This window comes from Chiroxiphia lanceolata, chromosome 6 (assembly GCF_009829145.1).
Source record: "Chiroxiphia lanceolata isolate bChiLan1 chromosome 6, bChiLan1.pri, whole genome shotgun sequence".
NCBI classification, from domain to species: Eukaryota; Metazoa; Chordata; class Aves; order Passeriformes; family Pipridae; genus Chiroxiphia; species Chiroxiphia lanceolata.
Window position 1 is genome coordinate 30,339,731 of NC_045642.1, and position 22,555 is coordinate 30,362,285.

The window sequence follows — 22,555 nt, forward strand, 5'->3', positions numbered from 1 at the left end:
CAACTGCGCTATACGCAGTAGTGTGAAGTAAGATAAGGGTTTTACTGAAACTTCTTTACAGAGACATATAAAAGTTGATAAGAGCTTCATCATTCAGTAGAAGCACACTCATCTCATGCAATCAAAATCATCAGAAGTGATTTTACAGAAACGAGTATGCATTTTTAAAAAGTTATATTTAACTAAGGTCTAGCACCAGACAAAAAATGAATATTTAAGAAAGTGAGACAGCAGCACATTTTAAAAACCAACAGTAATAATTAGCACACACTAGCTTATATTTTCAAAGCATTTTATAAACACATGTATTAATTAAGCCTCACAACACCCTTGTGAGATAATTATGTACTATTAGTCCCATGTTAGAGGTAGGGAAAGAGAATGGAGCAAGTATGACCTGCTCACCACTATGCATGCCAAATCCAGGTACAGAACACCAGATTTTCCATTTTTTTGCCATATGTGGTCTGCTCTCTTAAAAGATGCTGGTCTTTAATTTAAATTTGTTTCCTCTTATTCCTTTTAAGACACCTGTACTTATTTCAGTCTGATATGAAAAGGTATTCCCCAAGAGCTATTCATAGAATCATAGAATGATTTGGGTTGGAAAGAATCTTAAAGATCATCCAGTTCCAACTCCCCTGCCATGGGCAGGGACACCTTTCACTAGACCAGGTTGCTCAGAGCTCCATCCAATCTGGCCTTGAGCACTTCCAGGGATGGGGCATCCATAGCTTCTCTCTGGGCAACCTGTGCCAGTGCTTCACCACCCTCACAATAATATCTAAGCGTAAACCTACCCTCTTTCAGTTTAAAGCCATTCCTCCCTGTTGTACTACTATCTGCTCTTGTAAAAAGTCCCTCTCCAGCTCTCCTGTAGCCCCTTCTAGGTACTGAAAGGCTGCAATAAGGTCTCTCCAGAGACTTCTCCAGGCTGAACAACTCTCTCAGTCTGTCTTTATAAGATAGACGTTCCAGCCCTCTGATCATCTTTGTAGCCCTTCTCTGGACTCACTCTATTATGTTGGGGGCCCCAGAGCTGGATGCAGTACTCCACATGGGTCTCACAAGAGCAGAATAGAGGGGAGAATCACCTCCCTTGACCTACTGGTCATGCCTCTTTTGATGCAGCCCAGGATGGGGTTGGCTTTCAGGAGAAGTTATCAACACATTCCAGGAACCTCCTGAATTGCTTATGCCCTGCTGTATTGTCCCTCCAATAGATATGGGGATGGTTGATGTCTCCCATGACTACCAAGGCTTGTGAACACAATGCTGCTTTTATCTGTCTATATACAGCTTCATCCACTCAGTCTTCCTGGTTGGGTGATCTGTAGCAGACCTCCACCATAATGTCACCTGTCTCTGCCCTCCCTTAATCCTGATCCATAAACTCTTGGTTGACTCCTCATCCATCCCTAGGCTGAGCTCCATGAACTTCAGCCAGAGCTCCATGCACTCCAGCCAGTCATTGACACAGAAGGTGAGACACCTCCATGCCTGTTCTTCTTAAACAGCCTGTACCCTTCCATTCCAACACTCCAGTCATAGGAGTCATCCCACCCTGTCTCTGTAATGCCAACAAGATCACAGCCCTGCAGGCATGTGCACACTATTCAAGACAGACAAGCAGAATTAGGAAAGAACATTTTTATAAACTGTGTGTTGCTGGAAGTTGTTTAACAAAAGACTTGGCATGGGTGCTTCCATACTGCCAGAGTCAGTGTTACTTCTCATCAGGTACCTGCCACCAGGAAACTTGCTCAGGCCTATCTGCAATGCTGGTACACCTCAGAATCCACAAAAAAGTAAGCTTTCTTTGCCATTTCCAAACAAGAAATCTCTCTCTGGCAGGGGGTCTTCTCTAAGAAGAACTCATATGAGTACAACTGCACTGAAAACAAAGAAAGATTTTTATCAAGAGACTCTACAGGTGAAGTCAAGGGCACAAATTTATGTCAGAAAGTGTGGAAAAGTTCATATATTGTGCTCTGTGTTGAGAGATGGTCTGCAGGCATCAAGTACCCTGGAGGCTTGAGGAAAATAATTCTCCATAGTCACTTTGAGAAGACAAGTTCCCTTAGTATATCACTCTTGCACTGAACTAGTGAGTGACAGACTAGGATTAAAAATTCCAAACCACCTGAAAGTTCGAGTCAATGGATCTAACTGTCAAATTTAACTCTATAAAAATGTCAAATCTGGCAGATATACTGCTACCTGCTTGCAAACCCAGACCCAGGTGTTAGTGAAGGCATAAGGATAAAAACAGTCCTTTCATCTTCAGTTACATATGTTCATTAGACACTATCCGGAGTTCAGGGAGTTAGTTTCACGACAGCTCAATCTGAAGATCCTCCCCATACTTTCGGATCAGCTTCATGTGGTTATGGTCCACTGACCATTGCTCTGGGAGGTGCTTGGGCTGCATACTGTCCAAAAAGTGCTGCCGCCAGCGTCTTTCCAACTGCATAAGGGAGCGCAGGCCTCCTTTAGCAAAACACTGCACCACCTTCAGTCCATGTGGCATGTAGCTCTCATTGCAGATCCTGCCAAGACATAAGCAGAGTTTAGTTTCACACAAGCCCGCTGTCAGACACTAGATCTGTCTCCAGTGAACAGCAAGACACTGAAGATACTTTCAGCTGCAGAGTTTAAATACAGACACATGGTAAGCTAACCAAGAGGGAGAGTTTTAAGCTCTGCTTCAATGCCAGACTGCTTTCCAGAACACAGTTACACTGTGAAGCTGGTTTCTCTGAACTGAGAGTGTTCTTCTTTGACAGCAACACTAAACAAAGCTCTGTAGGTCCATTACATGCTCCTCAGGATACAGACTGCAAATTTCTCAAGGCAAGAACTGTATGACCCTCCAGATCCTGCCACTGAATTCTCTGCCTGGATAGATTCTGAGTTATAACACTGGCATATTACAAATAACAGTGAGCATAAAAAGGAGAAAATACTGATTTCATGCAGATAGAGACTAGATACTCATTAAGAAAAGGTATTTGGGGAGGCTTTGAGAAAGTGAAGGAGAATTCCGATATAATTGTCCTTCAACCTCTCTTCCTGATCTGTCCTTTAAAAGAAGTATAAAGTGTTGGAGGGGAAGATGGAGAGCAAGAACGAAGATTGCTGGAAGAGGAAGGGAAAGAGGGGAAGAAACAAGAGCTGCAGTTCACAGATCACTGCTGGGTTGTGGGGAGAAGTGTGTAAACAAAACCAAAACCAGTAAGAAATGCAATATAAATTACCAAAATCTGACACCTACTGATGGGCTTGTTATACCTGGTTTCCAGACCGGCTGCTTCCTGGAGCACTTCTGGTGTGACTGCCTCTGTGTTAAAGAAGTCCTTGATGCTTTGCAGAAGCTCTGCCCTTCGAGGGTCAGGCAGGCTGTCTGCATTCAGCAGGGCTCGTGCTCCCGAGCGCACTTGCCTGCGCAGAGGGTCCTCCAGCAGACGCACACCTTCCTCAGAGCCAATGGGGGCACCAAACTCCTCAGCCAGCTGCTGCTTGAGATGGTTGTCATAGTAATTGGAAATGGCATGGCAGGATGTGCAGAGTAGGAGCACATCATGGGAGTTGTGGTCCTTCATCTGGATGGGGAAGTGTCTTCGGTATTCGTGAGGAACAACATTCTTCCTAGAGAACACAAAACAGACAGTTCATTACATTTGTCTGGAGCTGCTACTCCTCATTTACTCCTCTTCCTGGCCTAGAGAAGGTTACCTAAAACTTAAAGTCCAGGAAAACAAAAGATTACCAGGATCAGGATCTGTAGTACAGCAAGACATTATTTTTATTCTTTTTATTTGTAGTTGTCTCTACAGCTTTTCTGCATTTCTCTTTTTTCCCCTTCCAAAGATTCATTCCTTTCAATCAAAAAAAAAAGATTCATACTGTAAAAAAAATAAAGTAATGCTCTATGAGAAGTATATTTCTCAACTAACCAGTAGCAGCTGCAAAGACAAAAATCTCGTTCCTTTTGACCTCATGAGCTTCAGGCTCACCTAAACCTTTCAAAAATATAAGGATTAATCAGTAGGACTAGAACAACTATTTTCAGAAGAGGACGCCACCTGAACAGTGTGTGTCAGCACACTGCTGCCCACCTCATTCAAACTGCAGCACACACATGTTCCACGAGAGCTTTGCTCTTCCTAGGATTGATATCACCTTCCCCTCAGAGAAAAGACCGGTCTCTTCACTTTCAAACTTGCCCAGTCACATACAACTACAGAGTATTCAAATAGTGATAGCCCATCCAGGACATGAATAAGCATAATGTTTCAGGCCACTAACCAAGCTATGGATGCCAAACTAGATGCAGACCTCAGTTCTGTTTTAAAAGATGCAGTTTTCCCCTATCCACTAAACAACTCACCGGATATAGGATTCTCGCTTGCCACATACAACACACAGGTTTTCTTTGACTGTCAGATAATAATCAACTTGAGACTCAGGACGTCCTGAAGGCTCAAACCGCAGCTTCACAACAAACGGGTCTGTGCTAACTAGCTCTAAACGGGTAAAGGCAAAGAGAGAATATTCAAAACAAATTTGTATTTGAAAGCTTAAATAACAATGCTACAATGTAAGAGTCATCCTAGCAAATCCCAAACAGTATTTCCAATAAGAGAGGATACAAAACATTCATGCTCCATTATCTAAAAAACAAAGAAGAGAAGAGAGAAGAGAGGAGAGAAGAGAAGCTGTATTTCAAATACCACACGAAAATCTGGTATGCCTACCTCCAATCCCCTTGTCCAGATACCACTGAGCCTTCTTGCGATCACAAGTGCACAGGGGTTGTCCATCTGGTGCATGCAGGAAGCAGTTGTCATACAGTGGAGATTTTCTGTGAAACAAGGACAGCATTATAGCAAGTACAATAGCATGCCAAAAAAACCCAGAGCTCTCTGTAGCCATTGGTGCCACATTCCAATTCACGCAACCTCCTCCAAATCACAGGAGTGCCCCTAAACAGACACTTGAGGCTGCTGAGACTGCACAGGCTGCTGGTAATGGAAGCAGTACATCTAAAACTTACCTAGGATTTACTAACTCTAAGCTATCTTTGCTCTCCTGCTGCCAACAGAATTGTAACTCTGAACCCCAATTTTCAAGAGATGCCATCAATTATGACAGCCTTTAAAAAAAATTAAATTAGAAAACAAAAGAAAATTGAAGTCACAAAGGGTGATGAGCCAAGAGTAAGCTCAAAGAGAGTGTCAACTTTCTAGCGAGGCAGTTTCAAGGACTGGCTGCCTAAGGCTGTATTTAAAACCTTTATCAAGAAAAATTTTCTAAAACAGTGTGAATAGCAATTACTTCACTTACCTAAGAGAAATGATCCAAAAAGTCTCCAAAAGTTGGGGACTCAAACACATGAGTCCATGAGAACAACAAAGCTGAGCTGAGGCCCTCAAAAACAGGCCCCAACCTGTGGCAGGGACAAGAATTTCTGGTGGAGCAGTCTGTGGTGGTTTGCGGCAGTGTGTGGAAGGGCACTGTTTTGGAGAAAGTGTTTCCTTACTCTGCCAATCTCCTTCAAACAAAACTGAAGAGTGGACAGATCGGGCTTAGAGAGGACCTGGTTGGAACTGGCCAGACACGTCACAATACACTGAGGTAAAGTTTCCTTTCTTCTCTCCAGCGAGATTGTACAAGCTGTAGTCAGCAGAGCTCTACCAGCTAAAAGGTTGATTCACAGGCTATATAATCTGACAGAAGGATTTCTTCTGAGATCCACGAGGGAAAAAAACCCCAACAAAACAATGATACAGGAGGTCCCTTCCACTGAGCAGTTCAACAGTTCAACTTAGTCACCATGACAATTTCAGTACATATCAACTTTAAATTAATAAACATTAAAACTAAAAGACTTAAACAGAAAGGAAGAGTGGAAAATTACTTTTGAAACCACATCCAGTGTTACTACAGACCAGAGCCACACTGCTGTAAATTAAATAAAAAACATTGAGTCTACAGATCTCTCAAGAAGTCAAGTGCAGTTAAAACCAAAAAATAAATAAACAAATATGTGGAGATCTCAATTTAACTCGGAAAGCAATTTTGTTTAAATTTTAATCCTCCCATGAGATGCAGTACTCCTGTTTTGCATGACACAGCCTTCCAATAAAAAAATAAAAAAAAAACCTGGAGGGACTTGCTACGTAAAACACAACACTGTTAATGACTGCTAATGAAATCAATATTATTGACTACATTAAGATGTCTCCATTGCCAATCCAATAAACTTAAAAAGGAGAAAACAAATACTAAAATGTCTGGCTTTCTTTCCCAATGATAATTACATACAATTTTAGTTCATATATCCAGTGACAAATTTTATTATATTGTATCCCAACAAAACCAAACATACTAGCTTCCCACATCTTCCACTGCACTGATCTTAAAGAGACTTCTCCAACTAGTTTTGAACTCTCTTTAGCAAAAGGCCATAAGAATTTAGGATCCACTCCCAAAAATCACCTGCAAAGACAGTGATCCTGAATCCAGCAACAGCTGCCTCTGCAAGTCCAAAGTAGTACCATTCCCTCCTCTGTCTCCCAGGCCAACACAGAGGGGCTACCACAGACTGTTCCTTCCTGTGCCCTCTGGCACCTCAGCTTTCATCTCTGCTCAGTACTCTGCCATCTCTGTGGCCATAGGGACATGGGACAGCAAAGAACAAACAGCAGTCCACAAGGCAGATCCTGATAAAAGGACAAGCTCTATGCAGTTGCCACCTTTTCCCCGGAGGAGAAAAGGCACAGCTGTTTAGGCAGCAGAATCATAGAATATGCTGACTTGGAAGGGACCCATCAGGATTGTCGAGTCCAACTCCTGGCCCCGTGCAGGACACCCCAGGAATAACACCTCCTGCTGGGACTCTTCTCTCTGGCTAATGCTTCCACAAGAGAAGGAAGGGTAAAAGTGGAAGACAACACTTTAACTTGCTCATGATTCAAGTAGTAGTACAGATTCAAGTGCTGCCCCACTTCTAATACCTAGAGAGAAATGAGGAACACAGAAACAGGATCTCACTCCCATGACTGTTAGGTCCTGCATGTCCTTTCTAGCTCATATTATCCACTTTGTTTAATGAATAGAGCAGGATGCAACATTCAAAGTTTTCCATCTGCGGTGCAAAGAGTAAAGTGTGCTCATATACTTACCGTGCAGAATATCCCACACCCAGAGGCTTTCGCTTCTGCCTCCGTGGATCTCTCACTTGATGATTGCCAGAGGGCTGGACATTCACCCAAGATTTCCGATTCTTTGTTTTCTGAGGGGAGTGTCCATCTCCACTCTTCTCCTCTCCTGTGCTGCCACTTTTTCTTCCTCTAAATGGGATATCCACCAAGCCCCGGCATTTACCCAACGCTTTTTCCCAAGCAGCGACAGAGTTTTCACCTTCAGATGTAGCAGGGAGGCCAGCAAATCCCAGCAAATGGAGGAACAGAGCCACTGAGACCTGGGCATCCCTAGCAGCATAGAGAATCTGCAGAAAAGCACAGACATCTAGATATGGACAAACAGCAAATACTGCCAAACATTATTAGTCTTCAACACTTGCTACAGTAAAGCAGAAGCTGCATTCATTTCCTTTTGAAGTTTAAAGTTTTGCCAGTTGAGTGGCACTCAACACACCCCACCCCACCCCATCACCCTCATAACATCACCACACCCCACATTTTTAGGGTCAGTCAGACTTGAAGTACTCATGGGTGCCCCCAGGAACTGCAAGGGAGTGAAAAAATTCAGATCAGCCAGGCCCTAAAACACCCTCCTACCCCACCAAGCCCTCCCCCTGGCTACGACTATTCAGTGTGGTTCTTTGTCCTGTCACTCCCTCTACTGGTCACTGATATCTCAGACATCTGCAGCGTGAATAAAGAAACTGGAAAATCAGAGAAACTATAATGCTCTAAAGAAGGTTTCCAGTGTCTGCACTGACTGCTACAGAATGAAGAAAAGAAAGTAATAAAAAGGTGAGGTTTTGGAAACACTTCTTCAAGGGATCTTGCCTTATAGATCTTTCAGGACTAAAGGAAAACAACGGTCAAGTATCCAGGGAGAACAGTAGAAAATGATCTTCAAGGAAAAGAATGGAAATGCAGGTAGAGAGTCTGAAATTAACTTTAGACCACAGTCACACATAAGGTTTTGAGGCAGACCTTGAAGAGGTTCAGATCTCCCTGTGGTAAAGCCTCTTTTTCTACTAAGAAGGTTACTTTTCCTCCCAAAACACCAAGCTGAAGTGGAAGACACACCTGATCTTGTGCCAGTTCTTCTGCCTCCCAGTTGCTGCAACGCACATGAGGAGATTTGTCAAGTGGGCAGTTCAGGACTTTTTCAGCTAAAGACTTAAGGCTAAGGCAGTTGTGAAGTAGATCCTTCCTTCGGTTTAACAAAGAAAGTGAAACAAACATATTAAAAATTGAAGTATACACTCATGTAAATTCAGATGGCCTCATAGACCCTGAACCTGCCAGAGCATAATGCACATGATACATGACTCCCAAACAGCAGAGAGCTTCCTGTCAACTTTAAAGGCCCTCTCCCTCCCCTCTATTAAAATGTCCTTTCTAGATTTAGTAATTATCTTGTGTCTGCAATATGCAAAACAATCAAGGCTGAAGTGTTTCCCTCTGAAATACTCACTTCTGAACTAAAGAGTTCCATCATAAAGTGATGGACCGCCTGCCCTAGGGATTCACGAGGAACCGAAGAGCCAGGAATGACTCAGAGGAATCCTGGCCGCTAGAGACAAGAAGTCCATCCTCAGTGATAAAAAGGCACCATCAGGTCAGCCAACCCATGGCCCAGATCACTAATACCACACCTAGACATCCATATAACTGTACATGAAGAATACAGGCAAGTAAAACATTTTGTTTTAGGAAGAATGAAGGATAAGAAAATGGCATCATAATTGAAACCTTTCCACAGAAGCATTTTTATTAAAAGAGAAAATTAGAACTGGTTTATTTAGTAATTTTTCAAGAAATCTTGAAATTCAGCAGTTCTACTTACACGCTCTGGGCACATGTAGCCCATACTTCTAGGCATTCAAACATCTGCTGACATAGGGATCACTTTCACTGCATTACATCACTGTGCTTGGACTTCTTAAAAGCTGAAGCATGATACTCAGAAAAGTGCATAAGGGTATTGCATGAGAAGACTAACAGATACAATTAGCAAATGAAATCCTCATGAAGATTTCATTTCCATTAAGACCACAGAATAGAAGCGTGACATGTTCTTGGGCTGCAGCTGTCAATGCCCACTCTCTAAAGTCACCCTGAGAACTCCAGACCTACCAGACTGATATCATTCAGCATATGCAAACTACTTTAAAAATATTTCCAACTCAAATGATGCCTCCAACAGAGCTGCCTCTGTCTTCAGGCACTTACCGCTGTCTCATGGCTAAATACCGCAGATCCACACTCCCTTTGACTGGAAGGCCATAATCATGAAGCAGCTTGCAAGCATCTTCCCAGCATCCAACCCCAACTTTCAACACAGTACTATCTGCCATGATGTCCAACAGGGTCTTTGGGAGAGTTTGTCCACTGGCAACAAGCCTGGGCAACCGAACAAGAATGCAGAGGCCACTGGAAGAAGCCATCTGTAGCAGGGATACAGGATTTGCTCTTCCCTCCACAGATACCTGTAATGAAATAAAAAATGAGGAGTCCAGGTTACAGTATTATTAGTAATGCGGGAGCTGGAGCAAATTGCAAAAGAGGCCACTGAAGACAGGAAATACTCATCAGTCAAGTGTTGTTACGTCTCTAAAATTTCACTGCAAATTATGTGATCTGTTTCACAGTATTACTGTAGCAAGCTACTTCTTGCCACACTCCTACAAGAGAATCTTTCCCCTTTTCATCCTTCCCCCTCATAGGTGAGCTGGTGAAAGAAATCAGACACATTTCTTCATCCACATCAGCACAAAGCCACCCACTATATATATATATATATATATATATATATATATATATATATATATATATATATATATATATATATATGTTTATGGCACATTCATTGTTTAACTGTGGCTTATAGTAATGATTGTGGGGTGAATAAATTTCCAGCCAAAACAATGGCAAAGACAGGCTTTATAAATGGCTTAAAGCCTGTTTTGAGAGATCAGACATGCAAATGTACAAGGAAAAGAGGAACTTTACTTTCTGGTTGTCCCGGTGAGTTATCTACATATCAGTATTATCCTTCTTTTTGGATTTATTATACTTAAGATATTGTTTCTTAAAAATGTGGCCGGATTTAAAATAGTGTAAACCCAAGCTACTTCTAGTAAATCACCTTCAAAGAGCTAGTACACAAAACACATAATGCTATATTTAGCCATACAATTATCACTATATTTAGTAAAGTCGATTTACTACAGGAGCTCAGTAAATAGTTAATTAAAAACATAGCATACTTAAAGGTAAGAGCAATCAAAATTAGCAGCTATTTCACTGCTGTCAGGATAGACAATCCCACAGGCAGTTTCAACAGTCCTAGAAGATGCATTTAAACAAAGGAATCACCCCACCGTCACATTTGCAATCTAAAGGAGAGGAGCTTCTTGATCACTCACCCACTCACAATCAATTCCAAGCACAGGCCACTTCTCCAGCTCCTTCTTCAGCAATGGTTCAACACGATTCCATTCCTCCTGCTCTGAAACTATCACTATGTCTGCACCAAGGGTCCTCTCTACCCAGGAAAAGGTGGGAGATCTGAAGAAGGAAAGCACCTCCTTATCCTCTGTCTTAATGAGTTTCTCATCTCCCGACTTTATAGCTGCTTCTTCTTGCTGACTGCTATGGCATGCTTTTCCTTTCCGACGTTGGGTTGCTTTCCACAAAACCAGGCCTCCCACTGCAACACCCAGCAGGGTCGCCAAAGTTATTGTCACTGCTGTTTGCTTGGGCATTTTTTTGATTTCCTTTTCTACCCCTTCACTTCACCCACACAAAACGGCATTGTAGGATTTCATCATGGCCTGCGAAGAAAAATGAGAACTGGAAATTATGGACAACTTAACGAAATATGTTTAGAGATATTAAATACATGCAATGGTATACATAGCAAGGTCCTAGCCACAACTTGTGATCCTGACAGAAGAAGGACCCACTTAGACTGGGGGGTCTGGGGACAGACCACTGCAGTTGTGGATTGAGCAGTAACAGGAGACTGAATGCTGCTGTTGACTACACCACGGAAAACCTTAAAGGGAATGCATTAATTTATACTGGTGGAACTGGATGCTTCCACAAACTCTGATATTCCAAAAATAAACTAGTCATGGTTATTACCAACATCTTTTAGTCCAGTTTGGAACTAGATCAACCTAAACAAGGGCAAGATGGAATTGCTGCAGAATAAGCATGTTGTTTCATGCATTAGTAAGCAATAGGCATTTGTCCATTACATTCACATCCATACTAGGGTCAAATGGCTCTTCAGGCATTGAAAAGCCCTAAAGCAGCAGCATCTATTCATAACACAGCTTTTCCTCTATCATACAAAAGCTTAGTACCCCTTCAGTAAACTGAAATCAATCCTGCCCCAGCATCCCCACCTTCCCAACCCAACGCGTGGTTTCTAAAGGGCTGCCCTAACGCAGTCTCCCACACAAGCAGAAGTTCTGGTGTCGGTGCTGCTACAGCCCTGCAGAACCGCTGTCAGAACCCCGATCACGGGCCGGGCACCTGCCTAAACGCCTGCGAAGTGACAGTAATTCCCTCCCGCCTCTAAACAGAGCGAGAAGGCTGAACACAAGCAGGGCCACGCGCACCTACAGCCCCTCCTGCCTGTGATCCCAGGCAGCCCCTCGTGCGTCCCGCCGGGGCAGGGAAGCCTCGATGAGACAACACGGACCCTGCCCAGCCCGGGGGCAGCGGTGCCAAGGTCGGGGGCCCGAGCCGAACGCTCCTGCGGGCCGGCCCAGGGCTCCAGGGCGAAGGCGCTGCCCGCCTTAGGCTCGCCCGGGGATATCCCGGGAAGAGGCCCGGACGCCGCTCCGGCACGGAGGGAGCAGGCGGGAGGCCGCGGGCGCAGCGGACCGCTACCGGGGCACCTGCGGGCGCGGCCGCCCCCGGGACGCGCGGAGCAGCCTCACCCCCCGCGCCGGGCCCCGCCGCCCGCCCGCGGGCCTCGCTGGGCGCCCACCGACCCGCTCGCTGCCTGCGTCTCGCGGAACGGCTGCGTCCGGCGGCAGGAACCCCCCGCGGGGTAGTTGCCACACGCACCGGGAGGCTTAGAGCGGCGGACGCTTCCTCTGTGCCGGCGGGGCGGGCGCCGCCATGTTGTACGGCAGCTGCTGTTGGGGCGGCTGTGTACCTGGACAGGCGTCAGCGTGCCTTCAGCCGGGGCAGCGAGCACTGGCAAAAATACTGCAAAGCGAGCTCTTTTCGGGAGAGTGAAAAGAGCGGCTTGTTGTCTGAGATTAGGAGGGCTCGAGGAGCGAGCCGCAGAGGGGCAGTGGAAGCCACCCGACCCGGAGGACCGGGGAGCCCCTCGGGCAGGAGGGACCAGAGAGAATGGGAAGAACAAAGGCAGCCAGGAAAATAAATAGGAATGCGTAGCCACCTCGAAGTGGCAAACTGGAAGAAAACAAAGAGGGGGGAAATCGAGCGATAAGTATCAAGAAGTTAACAGAGGAATAATCATGACAATTGTTCCTCCCTTGTGTGTGGAAAAATACCGTTAGAAGCGTGACACTGCAAAACAGGGACAATGAGTATCCAGGCAGCTGCTATGGTCAGGGTTATGATCACCAAGTTTTGAGGCCATCATTGTCAAAAAGCAAACACGTTTCCAGACCAAATTCTGTTGCAAATTAAAGGATTTGAGCACCCAATTTCTTACAATTCCTTTACAATTCCAAATATTTCCCAATTTTTGTGCTGTTAGAATTCCAGCTAGCGGTGTCTGTTTGAAGCAGACACTAAACCCACAAGAAAGATTGCTTTAACAATTTGACAGCATCAAATGTTGCTTTAACTTTGCCACTTAAAATCATCAGGGAAGGAGGATGTCCCTAGCAAAGACTTGGCATTGAGCAGACACATTATCCAAGGAGTGCAACAAAGCAGCTAATGGCTGACATCAGGGAAAATCTCTGTAGAAGCAGTATTTTTTTCGTCTGTAAGTGAATGCTCTATCTTTATTGTCACCCTTCTTATTTCTTAACTGAGGAATGCTGTATGGACCTACTGATAGCACAAAAGGAACACAAATGATTTCCAGAAGAGCCCTTTTCTGAGCAAATAAGGCCCTCCCCTTAATCAGAAAGAAGATGACAAGGCTATTAAAGGTTGAGAAGCTACTGTTCTAAGGACCTGGTCTAAGCCAACATGGTGTGACCGTGTCAGGTCTCACTGGTGGTGGGGTCACACCAGCGAAGTTTGTTTTACATTGACTTGTATCTGTATTTTGAGCGCACAAATGCTTTATACTTCAGAGTTACAGCTTCTGTATAATAAGTGTTTCTGCAAAGCATCTCAATCCTCCTCTACAGTGAAGAGATTTTTATCCATTTTTTAAAATAATCCACTAGGGGTTACAAAGCATTGCAATCTCGCACATCTTGTCACTGGTTCATTCTCCTCAACAGGGAAGGTCTGCATCTGCCTTACAGTCACAACCTGGACACAGCCTCCCCATCCATCCCCTATGCTCCAATGCACCAGACAGCTGACCAGCTGAAATGGAGGTCACCAAGCAGGAGCCAGCACTACTCTGAAGCTCCTCACGCAACTTGTGCTCAGAAGAAAAGTGCATCACATGCATGCTCAGGAGAGAAAACTAGAGGGGTCTGGCTGTAACTGAGTTTCTGTAGTCGGGTGGACATGTTCTGCCTCCTTCTTTCCCTCTCTCTTCCCTTCACACCTCCCACCCTCCAAGGTATAATGCTTTGTTCTATTTGTTCACTGTAGACTAGCATAAACCTGGATGGCCACCTGGAAGGATAGTCCCAGATCTCCTGTTGTACCTGTGATTTGACTGCTTGCTCCCTGCTCCCTTGCTCCAGCACCCACATTTCTGTAATGATGGGTCAGAGAATCCGGAGACTAATCTGGCTGTAAACCAGTTCAAGGGAAAAAGGTAACACCTGGGGACACAACAGACTTGTTTAAGGCCCAGGTGACTTGAAGGAGACCTAAGAAAATGGTTTGTCTGGGCTCCAGGATGCAGGTCCTTCATTGTGGGGCAGGTAAGGCATTGTTAAGAGAACTCTCTCAAAGCTCAAGATGAGCTTAGAATACCAAACAAATCTGCAAAGATTGTTTGTAGCCGGACCCATTTTTAATAAACTGGCATCCACACAAAATTTTGAAATAGGCCAGTTTTTCCTTTTACAAATTTTTTACTTTAGTTTCTAAAGTAATAGAAGTTTAAGTGTACAGTTACAATAGAGAAAAAAAGCAATAAAATACTGCAACATTTATTACATAATAAAATTCTAAAAGAGAAGATGCTAATTTTTCTCCAAGTAACAGGACTGTATCCCTGGTTGCATTTAAAACATTTATTTTTCATGTCATCACTGACATTAGAGAGTCCTGTAAACCATAAGTATCTTTAACAGCTTATCTTGCTACCTACATAGCCATTTATTCAAGTATAAAGATGGAATTAAAAATAAATGAAAGCAACTGATGCATGAGTGTACTCTGGCAAAAAAACAAAAACAAAACAAGTTTCCAATACCTGATGGGGGCATTGCTGAGAGAAGGTAACCAAGTGAGTAAACACCAACTGCTGGCTTAGCCTTATGTATAAGAAATCTGTTACAGCAGGTAACTGGAAGCCTTTACATGGTAAATAGCTAGATTTACTTTTCTGTTTTTGTAGCATAATCTGAGATCTCTGCAGAGGTCTCTGTCAAAGGACTCAATTTTAGCCTGATTTCTTAAGGAAAGAAGGCTTATGCAATTACACTGTCAGTGTTTCTGTCTGTGGGTCCCATTATTTCCCACACTTTCCTTGCCAAGAAAGCATGTTTAAACCATTGCTCAATTCCATCTAAATTTGTACAAAAGTAACTTAAGTGAAATGAAAAGCCAAATCGATGAAACAGGTCCTAATAAAGCTGTCACTGATAAAATGGCAAGCATGTGCAGACACTGCATATACATATGAGAATCCACACAGCAGTGGCACATCAGGACAAGTCCATAGGAAACCAGGCTTCACTTGTTCTGCTGATCACAGAAAAAGAATTATTTTTATAATTATATTAACTCATCCTTTAGGAGGGAGAAGACCAGGGTAAATGACTTAGTGTTCAAAGGAAAATCAATGATTGTGGAATATCAAAGGAAAGAGGCTCCAGTCAAGACTAAATTGCTGGTAGCAGACAATGAGCAGAGAGCTCATTGTCTCCAGTACCTACTGTCCCCCAGTAGCTCATTAATAACACTCTCTTTGGGGCCCCATCCCAAGCTATAAAAGAGAACCGAAGTCGCATTTCAACTCCTTGTGTGATTTATCTTTCTCCTGTCGATGCTAGTAACCCTGTACCTACATGTGCAAACAAGCCATTTTGAGCAAGGTTTGTTTTAAGAGGGTTGATAGTGGGGAGGCAGCAGGATTTCTTCTTTCCTCAAGAAGTCAGAATGAGATCAGTTTCAATCAACTGTGAAGCCACATCCTACAGGTGGAGTTTCACACTGCAACAAGGTGGATAGAAGGTTTAGCTTCTGTTGAAAAGGCAGTTCTGCTTCCCTCTTCTACCTGTTGGCATTCTTCTACAGCCTCACTTCTGCAAACGCTGGTGGCCAGTCTGATTCAAGGAATTAAGCGTGAAAAGCTAGCACAGAAAAAAAATGGAGATTTCTCATGGTTTAACTCCTTGCAGTAACTCACCATACAGCCAGATCTCAGTGAAACTACATCCTAAGCCAAAAGATGAGCCAGTGGTTGCTCACTGCAGGAATCTACCAAAGTTTGCAGGGTTTGCAAAGAATTTGAAAAAAACACTCTCAGAGGTATGTAAGCTCATCCCATGAGGATGAGCTGTATTAGCATCGATCATCATCAATGTATTTCTTCCTTAATTGCCAACTCTTTTCACTATTTATGTAGAAGCTAAGAGGAATTTCACAATTCCATTTCTTGAAGAGCACTTAACTTATCCCAGTGGTTCAGCCCAGAAGGCACATTCAGTCAGCCTCAGTGTTTATGGCTGCTAAGAGTATGATATCCCCCCACTCCCAAAACTCAGCTCTCATCTGGGCACTCCAGACTAGCCTGTGCTGATTTTGGCATTCATTGGGACACTTTCATGAGTCAAATATACATTTGAGAGAACAATCCTTGTTCTTCTTATCTTTCTGGTCCATGAAATTAGTAAGCAAAAGGAAAAAAGCGTAGAAGCCATCACATTTTCACTAGAAGGAATAACACAGGGACAACTATTTTTAAAAAATGATATGGCTAAAATATGATATAGTCTTCTTGGTTTACCCTCCATTTGTTTCTATTTCCCTTAAAAAAAAAAAAAGTATAAATAAATTAATAAAAGCCTTGACTCTGCTCCACTTTCCTAATTGTATGCTCACTCTCTCTGACTCAGTCCACAGACATCCGACTATCAGTGTCAAAACTTCTCAGTTTCCGTTCCAGATTAACCAAAGCCATTCAAAAGCATTCAAAAGTTCAACAGAACTCAAAAAAGTGTATTTAAAGCTCATTCTCTCTAACCTGACACAATCGACCATGCTTCACCTACTTTTCTTTTTACCTATTTAAGCCTTCCAAGTGTTTGACAGCCTCTCAGAGAGCTGTATCCTTGGTCTTCTCCTTTTATGCTCTTGTATTATCTCTGAGTTATCTCATGTGAAATACAAATAAATTAATATTTCTCTGCAGATGATTTGTGGATCTGCTCCTTTCCCCAGAGCTATCTCTCTCTATCCAAGCTCAAATCATACTCTTTTTCTCTCTTCTGTGGATAACTAGCAGGAAGTTAGAGTTTATCAGAGCTAGAACTCTTCCCTGAAAGCCCTCTTATTATCTTCATTGTGTGTATGTGTGGATAGCATTTACCTGCCGCTCAAGCTTGTTTGTCAACTGTCAGGTCTGACTGAAACCTCTTTGTAGATCCTAGCACCCAGGATACATACTTCTATATGGCAGCTCCAAGACAAAGTCCTTTGATCCATCCATGCAGCTCAGAGCCTTGTTTAGTTCTCTTGCTGACATACATAGAGTGCCCTGATATGTCTCCCTACAGCATTAACCACCACAGCTCATAACACAACAGCCATGGACTGCTCTAAATGTCATGATCTGACAATGGAGTAAAGCTGACCGTAGGCCTCCTATTAATAATCAAATATACCACAGACATCAAATGGAAATGACTACTGGAATTTAACTCATTCTGCCAATTCAAATTTGTTCAGAAAAAATGTTGGAGGGATAACTTTGTACCAGCAGATATTAAAGCCAGATCAGTTATTGTCAATCCTTCCAGAGGCAGAACAAAAACTCTGTAGCACGGACAGAAGCTAATGTGAAAGCAATGTGACACCATGTCCATACCTGATCCAGATCAATTTAGTACTGCTGGGAGACTGGACTATGCACAGCCTTGGAATAAGCAAATCTGAAACTGCAACCCAAGATTGTTTAGATAGATCATCTTCATCACTTCCCTATTTGAAGCATTTTCCTAGTTTCCTCTTTGGTATTGCATCAAACAGTATTTACTTACCTTCATTTCCAAGGGCATCTACAACAAGTCTACAACCCTGTTAATTATCTCTCATTTCCTTTCCAGTTGACTTCTCTCCTCTACTGCCTATTTGTTGAAATTCCAAACAACACATTTTTGGGGGGCTTTATTTCATGCTGGTTTTGAGGTATGGAGGAGACTATAATCATCCTGCAGAACTAAGCTGCCCAAGCAGTGTTGTACAAACAGACCCTGACTTCCTTTGCCCATTGAGTCTGTCCAGGCTCAATCCAGTTTAGTCTGTACCATTCCATCTCAGTACAGCACCCCACATGCTAACCTGTCCCACAGAACAGCAATTTGATGAAGTTAGATCTCTTTGAGTAACTACTGTCAGTGTCTTGATTCCATTCCAAGCTGCAGAAGATTCCTATTAAAGTAGACAAAGATGCTTCATTGGTGCTACTTCAGCATGACTCAGGACAACAGTGTATGTGTTCTGGAGAGTAACAGCCCTCTGACATTTTCAAAGGAAGATGTTACCAGTATAGACTATGAAAATTTCCTTAGGTGTTGTATTCAAAATTAATTCAAACAAAGGAATCAGAGAGTGAAAAAAATGCTCACCACTTTGTTTTTTAAACTGATATGGTCATGTGAGAGAATATTTCATTGAGCAGTACAGATTGGCAATCTGCTATTATTTTTCTTTCAAATTCTGACAACATATCTTCTTTCTATCTGTTTACAAATGTGATTAAAAAAACCCCAAACCAAAACCAAACAAAATTCAGTTAGATTTTTCCTAAAAATCCTGGCCCTGAGAGTTTAGGAAATAATTTTATTAATATGTAAGACAATGTAAGTACACAGCTTTCCTAGAGACTGGATCCAGAACGTGGAGAAAAAACAGTGGAGATTTTATTGTGTTATTTCAATACAGGAACCAAAGATATCCAAAGATATTCAACCTGAACAATACTTTAGGAAGGGGGAAAAAATGAACCATGTGTTGGGAATTCAGAAGTGAGCAACAGTTTCTGATATAATTGTAATGGCACAGAATTTCATGGCATGCAGACAGAAGAGCTATAAAAATGATTTTATAGCAGCGCAATTTACCTGTGTCTGAGGCTAAAGTAGTAAACACAAACCATGATGGACAAGGTCTTTACCTCTCTATATTGAGGATTGCTAGACATGATACATAGCAATAGTTGGCCATCAACAACTGTAACTAGAAAAACCCTTTTTTATAGTTCAGATGTAGAAGAGATTGTCCTCTGTTTTCACTTCAATTATGAAACATTGTTAATTATTAATATTAACATTGTTAATGTTAGTAATTACTTACATTCTCTCCCCTCCCCCCACAGTTAGAAGGAAAAGTTTGTTATTTACTTTTGTTATGTTAAAAGTAAGGCCCATGATTCAGATCCATGTAAGAGAGTAGACAGCACTATGGCTTTGGAAACACTGATCTTTGTACTTTTCTTCAAGTGTTTATTTCACCAAACTCTTATATGAAGCTTTCCAAAAGCACTATGTGCCTTTGCTAACCTGTTGTCTATCTCTCCATCAATCTTACCATCCAAGGAGATGAGGCTACCTAAGTAATTAAACTTCTGGACTGATTTGAGCACTGATTCACCAATGGTGATATGGGATGATGGAAGACTTCCTGAGGTGCTGGTTGATGGAGAACTTCTGTCTTTTTTAAGCTGACTTCCAGCCCAAAGTGTTCAGCAGTGTCTGCAAAGCAGGATGTTAAACGCTGCAGAGCTGCTTCTGTGTGGGCGACAAGGGCGGCATCATCAGCATAGAGCAGTTCCCGGACCAGATGGTTTAAGGTCTTGGTGTGGGCCTTCAGTTGCCTTAGGTTGAAAAGGCTTCCATCAGTACGGTATCGAATGTAGATACCATCCTTATACGGATCTGAATCATGGGTCATCTACCGCCACCACCTGCGACTCCTAGAACGCTTCCATCAACGCTGTCTCTGCACAATCCTAAACATCCACTGGTCAGATTATGTGACTAATACATCTGTTCTAGAATAAGCAGCAATCACAAGTATTAAGGCCATGTTGCTGAGAACACAGCTGAGATGGGCAGGGCACATCTCAAGGATGAAAGATCACCGCCTCCCTAAGATCTTGCTTTATGGTGAACTTGCCACCAGCTGCCGCATGAGACGAGCCCTGAAGAGAAGATACAAGGACTCCCTGAAACAACATCTCAGCCTTGGCCATATTGATCAACATAACTGGTCTACTCTGGCCTCCAATCGGGAGGTCTGGAGACACACCATCTATAACGCTGCTGATGCTTTTGAGAAAGCACGCAGGATCACTCTCGAGGAGAAAAGACAAAGCAGAAAGATTCGTGTCTTGCAGAATATACCACCTAAGGAGTCTTTCTGCTGTGCCTTTTGCAGCCGGACGTGCCTGTCTCGTATTGGCCTTTTTAGCCACCAGCGAGCTTGTAACAAAGCCCTCCCCAAATCTTCGTTCGCAAAGCCTAGCCATGATGATGAAAAGTAAGGCTATAGTGTTGCCAAGTAAAAGGCATGGTTTATAGGATTTCATGTTCTTTCTGTAATCTTAACCAGGAAGAAATCCAAAGCACTTAACTGACTTTCTATAATGAAATAATTTTAATTTCTACAGAAAAACTGTCACTGGAACATGGCAGAAGTCTAATAGTACTCAGTAATGTTGCCATATCACAGTTTATGTCAGGAAGGGTTTTTCTGTTTGCTTGTATTAAAGTTTAGAGATTCCTAATTCCCAGCTGGTGCAGTGGCACACAAAGATGGCTGGGACTGTCAAGCTAATTCCTCACCTTCCAAAATCTGTATCTCCCCTAGATACTGGTGCCAGTTCACCCATGCCTCATGCCTATGGGGAAATGCAGACCTGAAAGTTTCAAGCTGCTCACTTTGTGCGCAGAGAGTGTTCAGTCAGACACTGCAAGGTGGGACTGGGAGCTCTGTGCAGCACCTCACGGACATCACTCTTTGAATGACACTCCTGTTGTCTGACATGGCATCAGATATTAAGTGTGAGGTACAGGGTCCTGTGAAAGACAAAAGATATTTTTTTCCCCAGAAACATAAAGGTTGGGATGTTGTTTAACAGCGGACATCAGATCAGTTCCACCTATTTAGCTGGCTGCCTTTTGAGTTTTAGTTGATACTGGAGGGTAAGAGAAAAAAATTCTTCTATATTTCCAACAGTCTTCTGGGACTGCAGGGGAGTCTACTCACTTGGGCTGGGCAACCCTCCTGTTTTCAGTGTTGCTCGGGAAGGAGCAGAAAGCAAGCAGTAAAACCTCTGACAGCCTCATAAAAACTATCATAGAGAAAACAACAACAAAAAAACCCTAAACAAAATGAATCCTAAAGCCGTAATGCTTTGGATTCCCGCAGAAATCATTCAGCATTTACAGAGGACAAGCCTCACTGCAAACCGCGCCCGCACTTGGGGTATTTTCCCCCTCATGTTCCCTCCGGTGCGTTGACCGCAGGAGCCCACGGCGGGCGGGCGGGCCGGAGCTCCGGAGGGCTCCTTTCCCATTCACCGCGATCAGGGACGACGTCCGTTCGCGGGAGCACCTGCCCGCCCGCCGCCACCTCCCTGCCAGCCGCGGGGCCGCAGGCGGCAGCCAGAGCCCCGAGTGAGGGCTGCCGAGTGACGAGTGCGCCCGTTCCCCCGCAGGTCCTCCGAGTGACGAGTGTGCCCATGTCCCCTCAGATCCCCGGAGCGGCGAACGTTAACGTCCCTCCCGCAGGTTCTGGGAGTGGCGAACAAGTCCTTCCCTCCAAAGGTTCCCGGCGAGTGTGCCCGTCTCCCCGCAAGCCCCCGGAGTGGCGACCGTGTCCTACTCTCCGCAGGTCCTCGGAGTGGTGTCCGTGCCCGTCCTCCACAAGCCCCCGGAGTGGCGAACGTTAACGTCCCCGCAGCTCCTCGGGGTGGCGAGTGCGCCCGTCCCGCCGCGCCGCTCCAGGAGCGAGTTAACCGGCGGCGGCGCCACGCTAGAGCCGGGCCGAGAGGCGCGGGCTGCAGCTGAGGATCAGCTGCTGAGGGGAGCGGGGAGGAGCCAGCGGGATCAGGAAGCGGCGGAGTGTCTAACACCTCTCTGCCATGGCTGGCTAAAGAAAAATCATCATAACCATAACAAGGGGGGAAGCGGGGGAGGGGAGGCGGCGGCGGGGGAAGGGGCGGCGGGGGAAGGAGCGGCGGGGAGCGGCGCAGGCGGCAGCATGAGGAGGAGAGGCAGCCGGGGGGGCAGCATGCGGTCGGTGGTGGGGTTCCTGTCCCAGCGGGGCTTGGAGGGGGACCCCCTGCTCACCCAAGACTTCCAGCGAAGACGCCTGCGGGGCTGCAGGAACCTCTACAAGAAGGACCTCCTGGGCCACTTCGGCTGTGTCAATGCCATTGAATTCTCCAACAATGGAGGCCAGTGGCTGGTCTCAGGTAAAGCGAACGCTCCCGTCCCTCGCCCCCTCCCGCCACCCCCTCCCCAGGAAGCATCTTCCTACCCGGCCGCCTCCCCCGCGGCCCAGGGGGAGGGGAGCCGCGGCGTCGCTGCTCAGAGCCGTTTCCCAAATCCACCGGTGCCCGGGAATGATGTTTTCCCAAGTAGGGATCTAAAATGGTTGACAGGTTTTAAATTCTACTATTATCGGGGAGGGGGGAGCCCTGGACAAAGTTTTTACTAGAGTGTTTCCCGGGCGCTGGGGCTGGAAGCTGGGGGTGCCCTTTTATTTGATGGCTCGCTTGTCCTTCCCCATATAAGGGGATTTTCTTATTTTCGGGGGGACGACGACGG

At 44.4% G+C, this 22,555-nt stretch overlaps 2 protein-coding genes across 9 annotated transcripts in view; one reads left to right on the forward strand and one right to left on the reverse strand.

Annotated features, from left to right (window-relative positions):
- Nucleotides 1-1,635: 1,635 nt before the first annotated feature.
- On the reverse strand, nt 1,636-22,552 carry EXD2 (exonuclease 3'-5' domain containing 2). 7 transcript variants are annotated; one of them, XM_032690331.1, is made up of 9 exons: nt 22,076-22,552; nt 10,631-11,038; nt 9,435-9,691; nt 8,286-8,412; nt 7,188-7,513; nt 4,758-4,864; nt 4,391-4,526; nt 3,292-3,648; nt 1,636-2,549 (listed from the first exon to the last, which is right to left on the reverse strand). In XM_032690331.1, the coding sequence occupies exons 2-9, from the start codon at nt 10,967-10,969 to the stop codon at nt 2,333-2,335; spliced, it is 1,866 nt and encodes a 621-aa protein (XP_032546222.1). In that variant the 5' UTR covers nt 10,970-11,038; nt 22,076-22,552; the 3' UTR covers nt 1,636-2,332. The 7 variants fall into 7 exon arrangements, with proteins under 7 accessions (XP_032546222.1, XP_032546219.1, XP_032546223.1 ...); XM_032690328.1 differs by lacking the exon at nt 22,076-22,552 and adding an exon at nt 12,379-12,606; XM_032690332.1 differs by lacking the exon at nt 22,076-22,552 and adding an exon at nt 12,288-12,381 and having other exon boundaries at nt 3,442-3,648.
- DCAF5 (DDB1 and CUL4 associated factor 5) overlaps nt 21,946-22,555 on the forward strand; it is a 71,014-nt gene continuing 70,404 nt past the window's right edge. Inside the window, exon 1 of one of the 2 annotated variants that reach the window (XM_032690318.1) lies at nt 21,946-22,200. In XM_032690318.1, the coding sequence (XP_032546209.1) occupies nt 21,987-22,200 (214 nt within the window). In that variant the 5' untranslated portion in view covers nt 21,946-21,986. Of the gene's footprint in view, nt 22,201-22,311; nt 22,382-22,555 lie in introns of those variants that run through there. The other variant, XM_032690324.1, reaches the window with a different exon arrangement.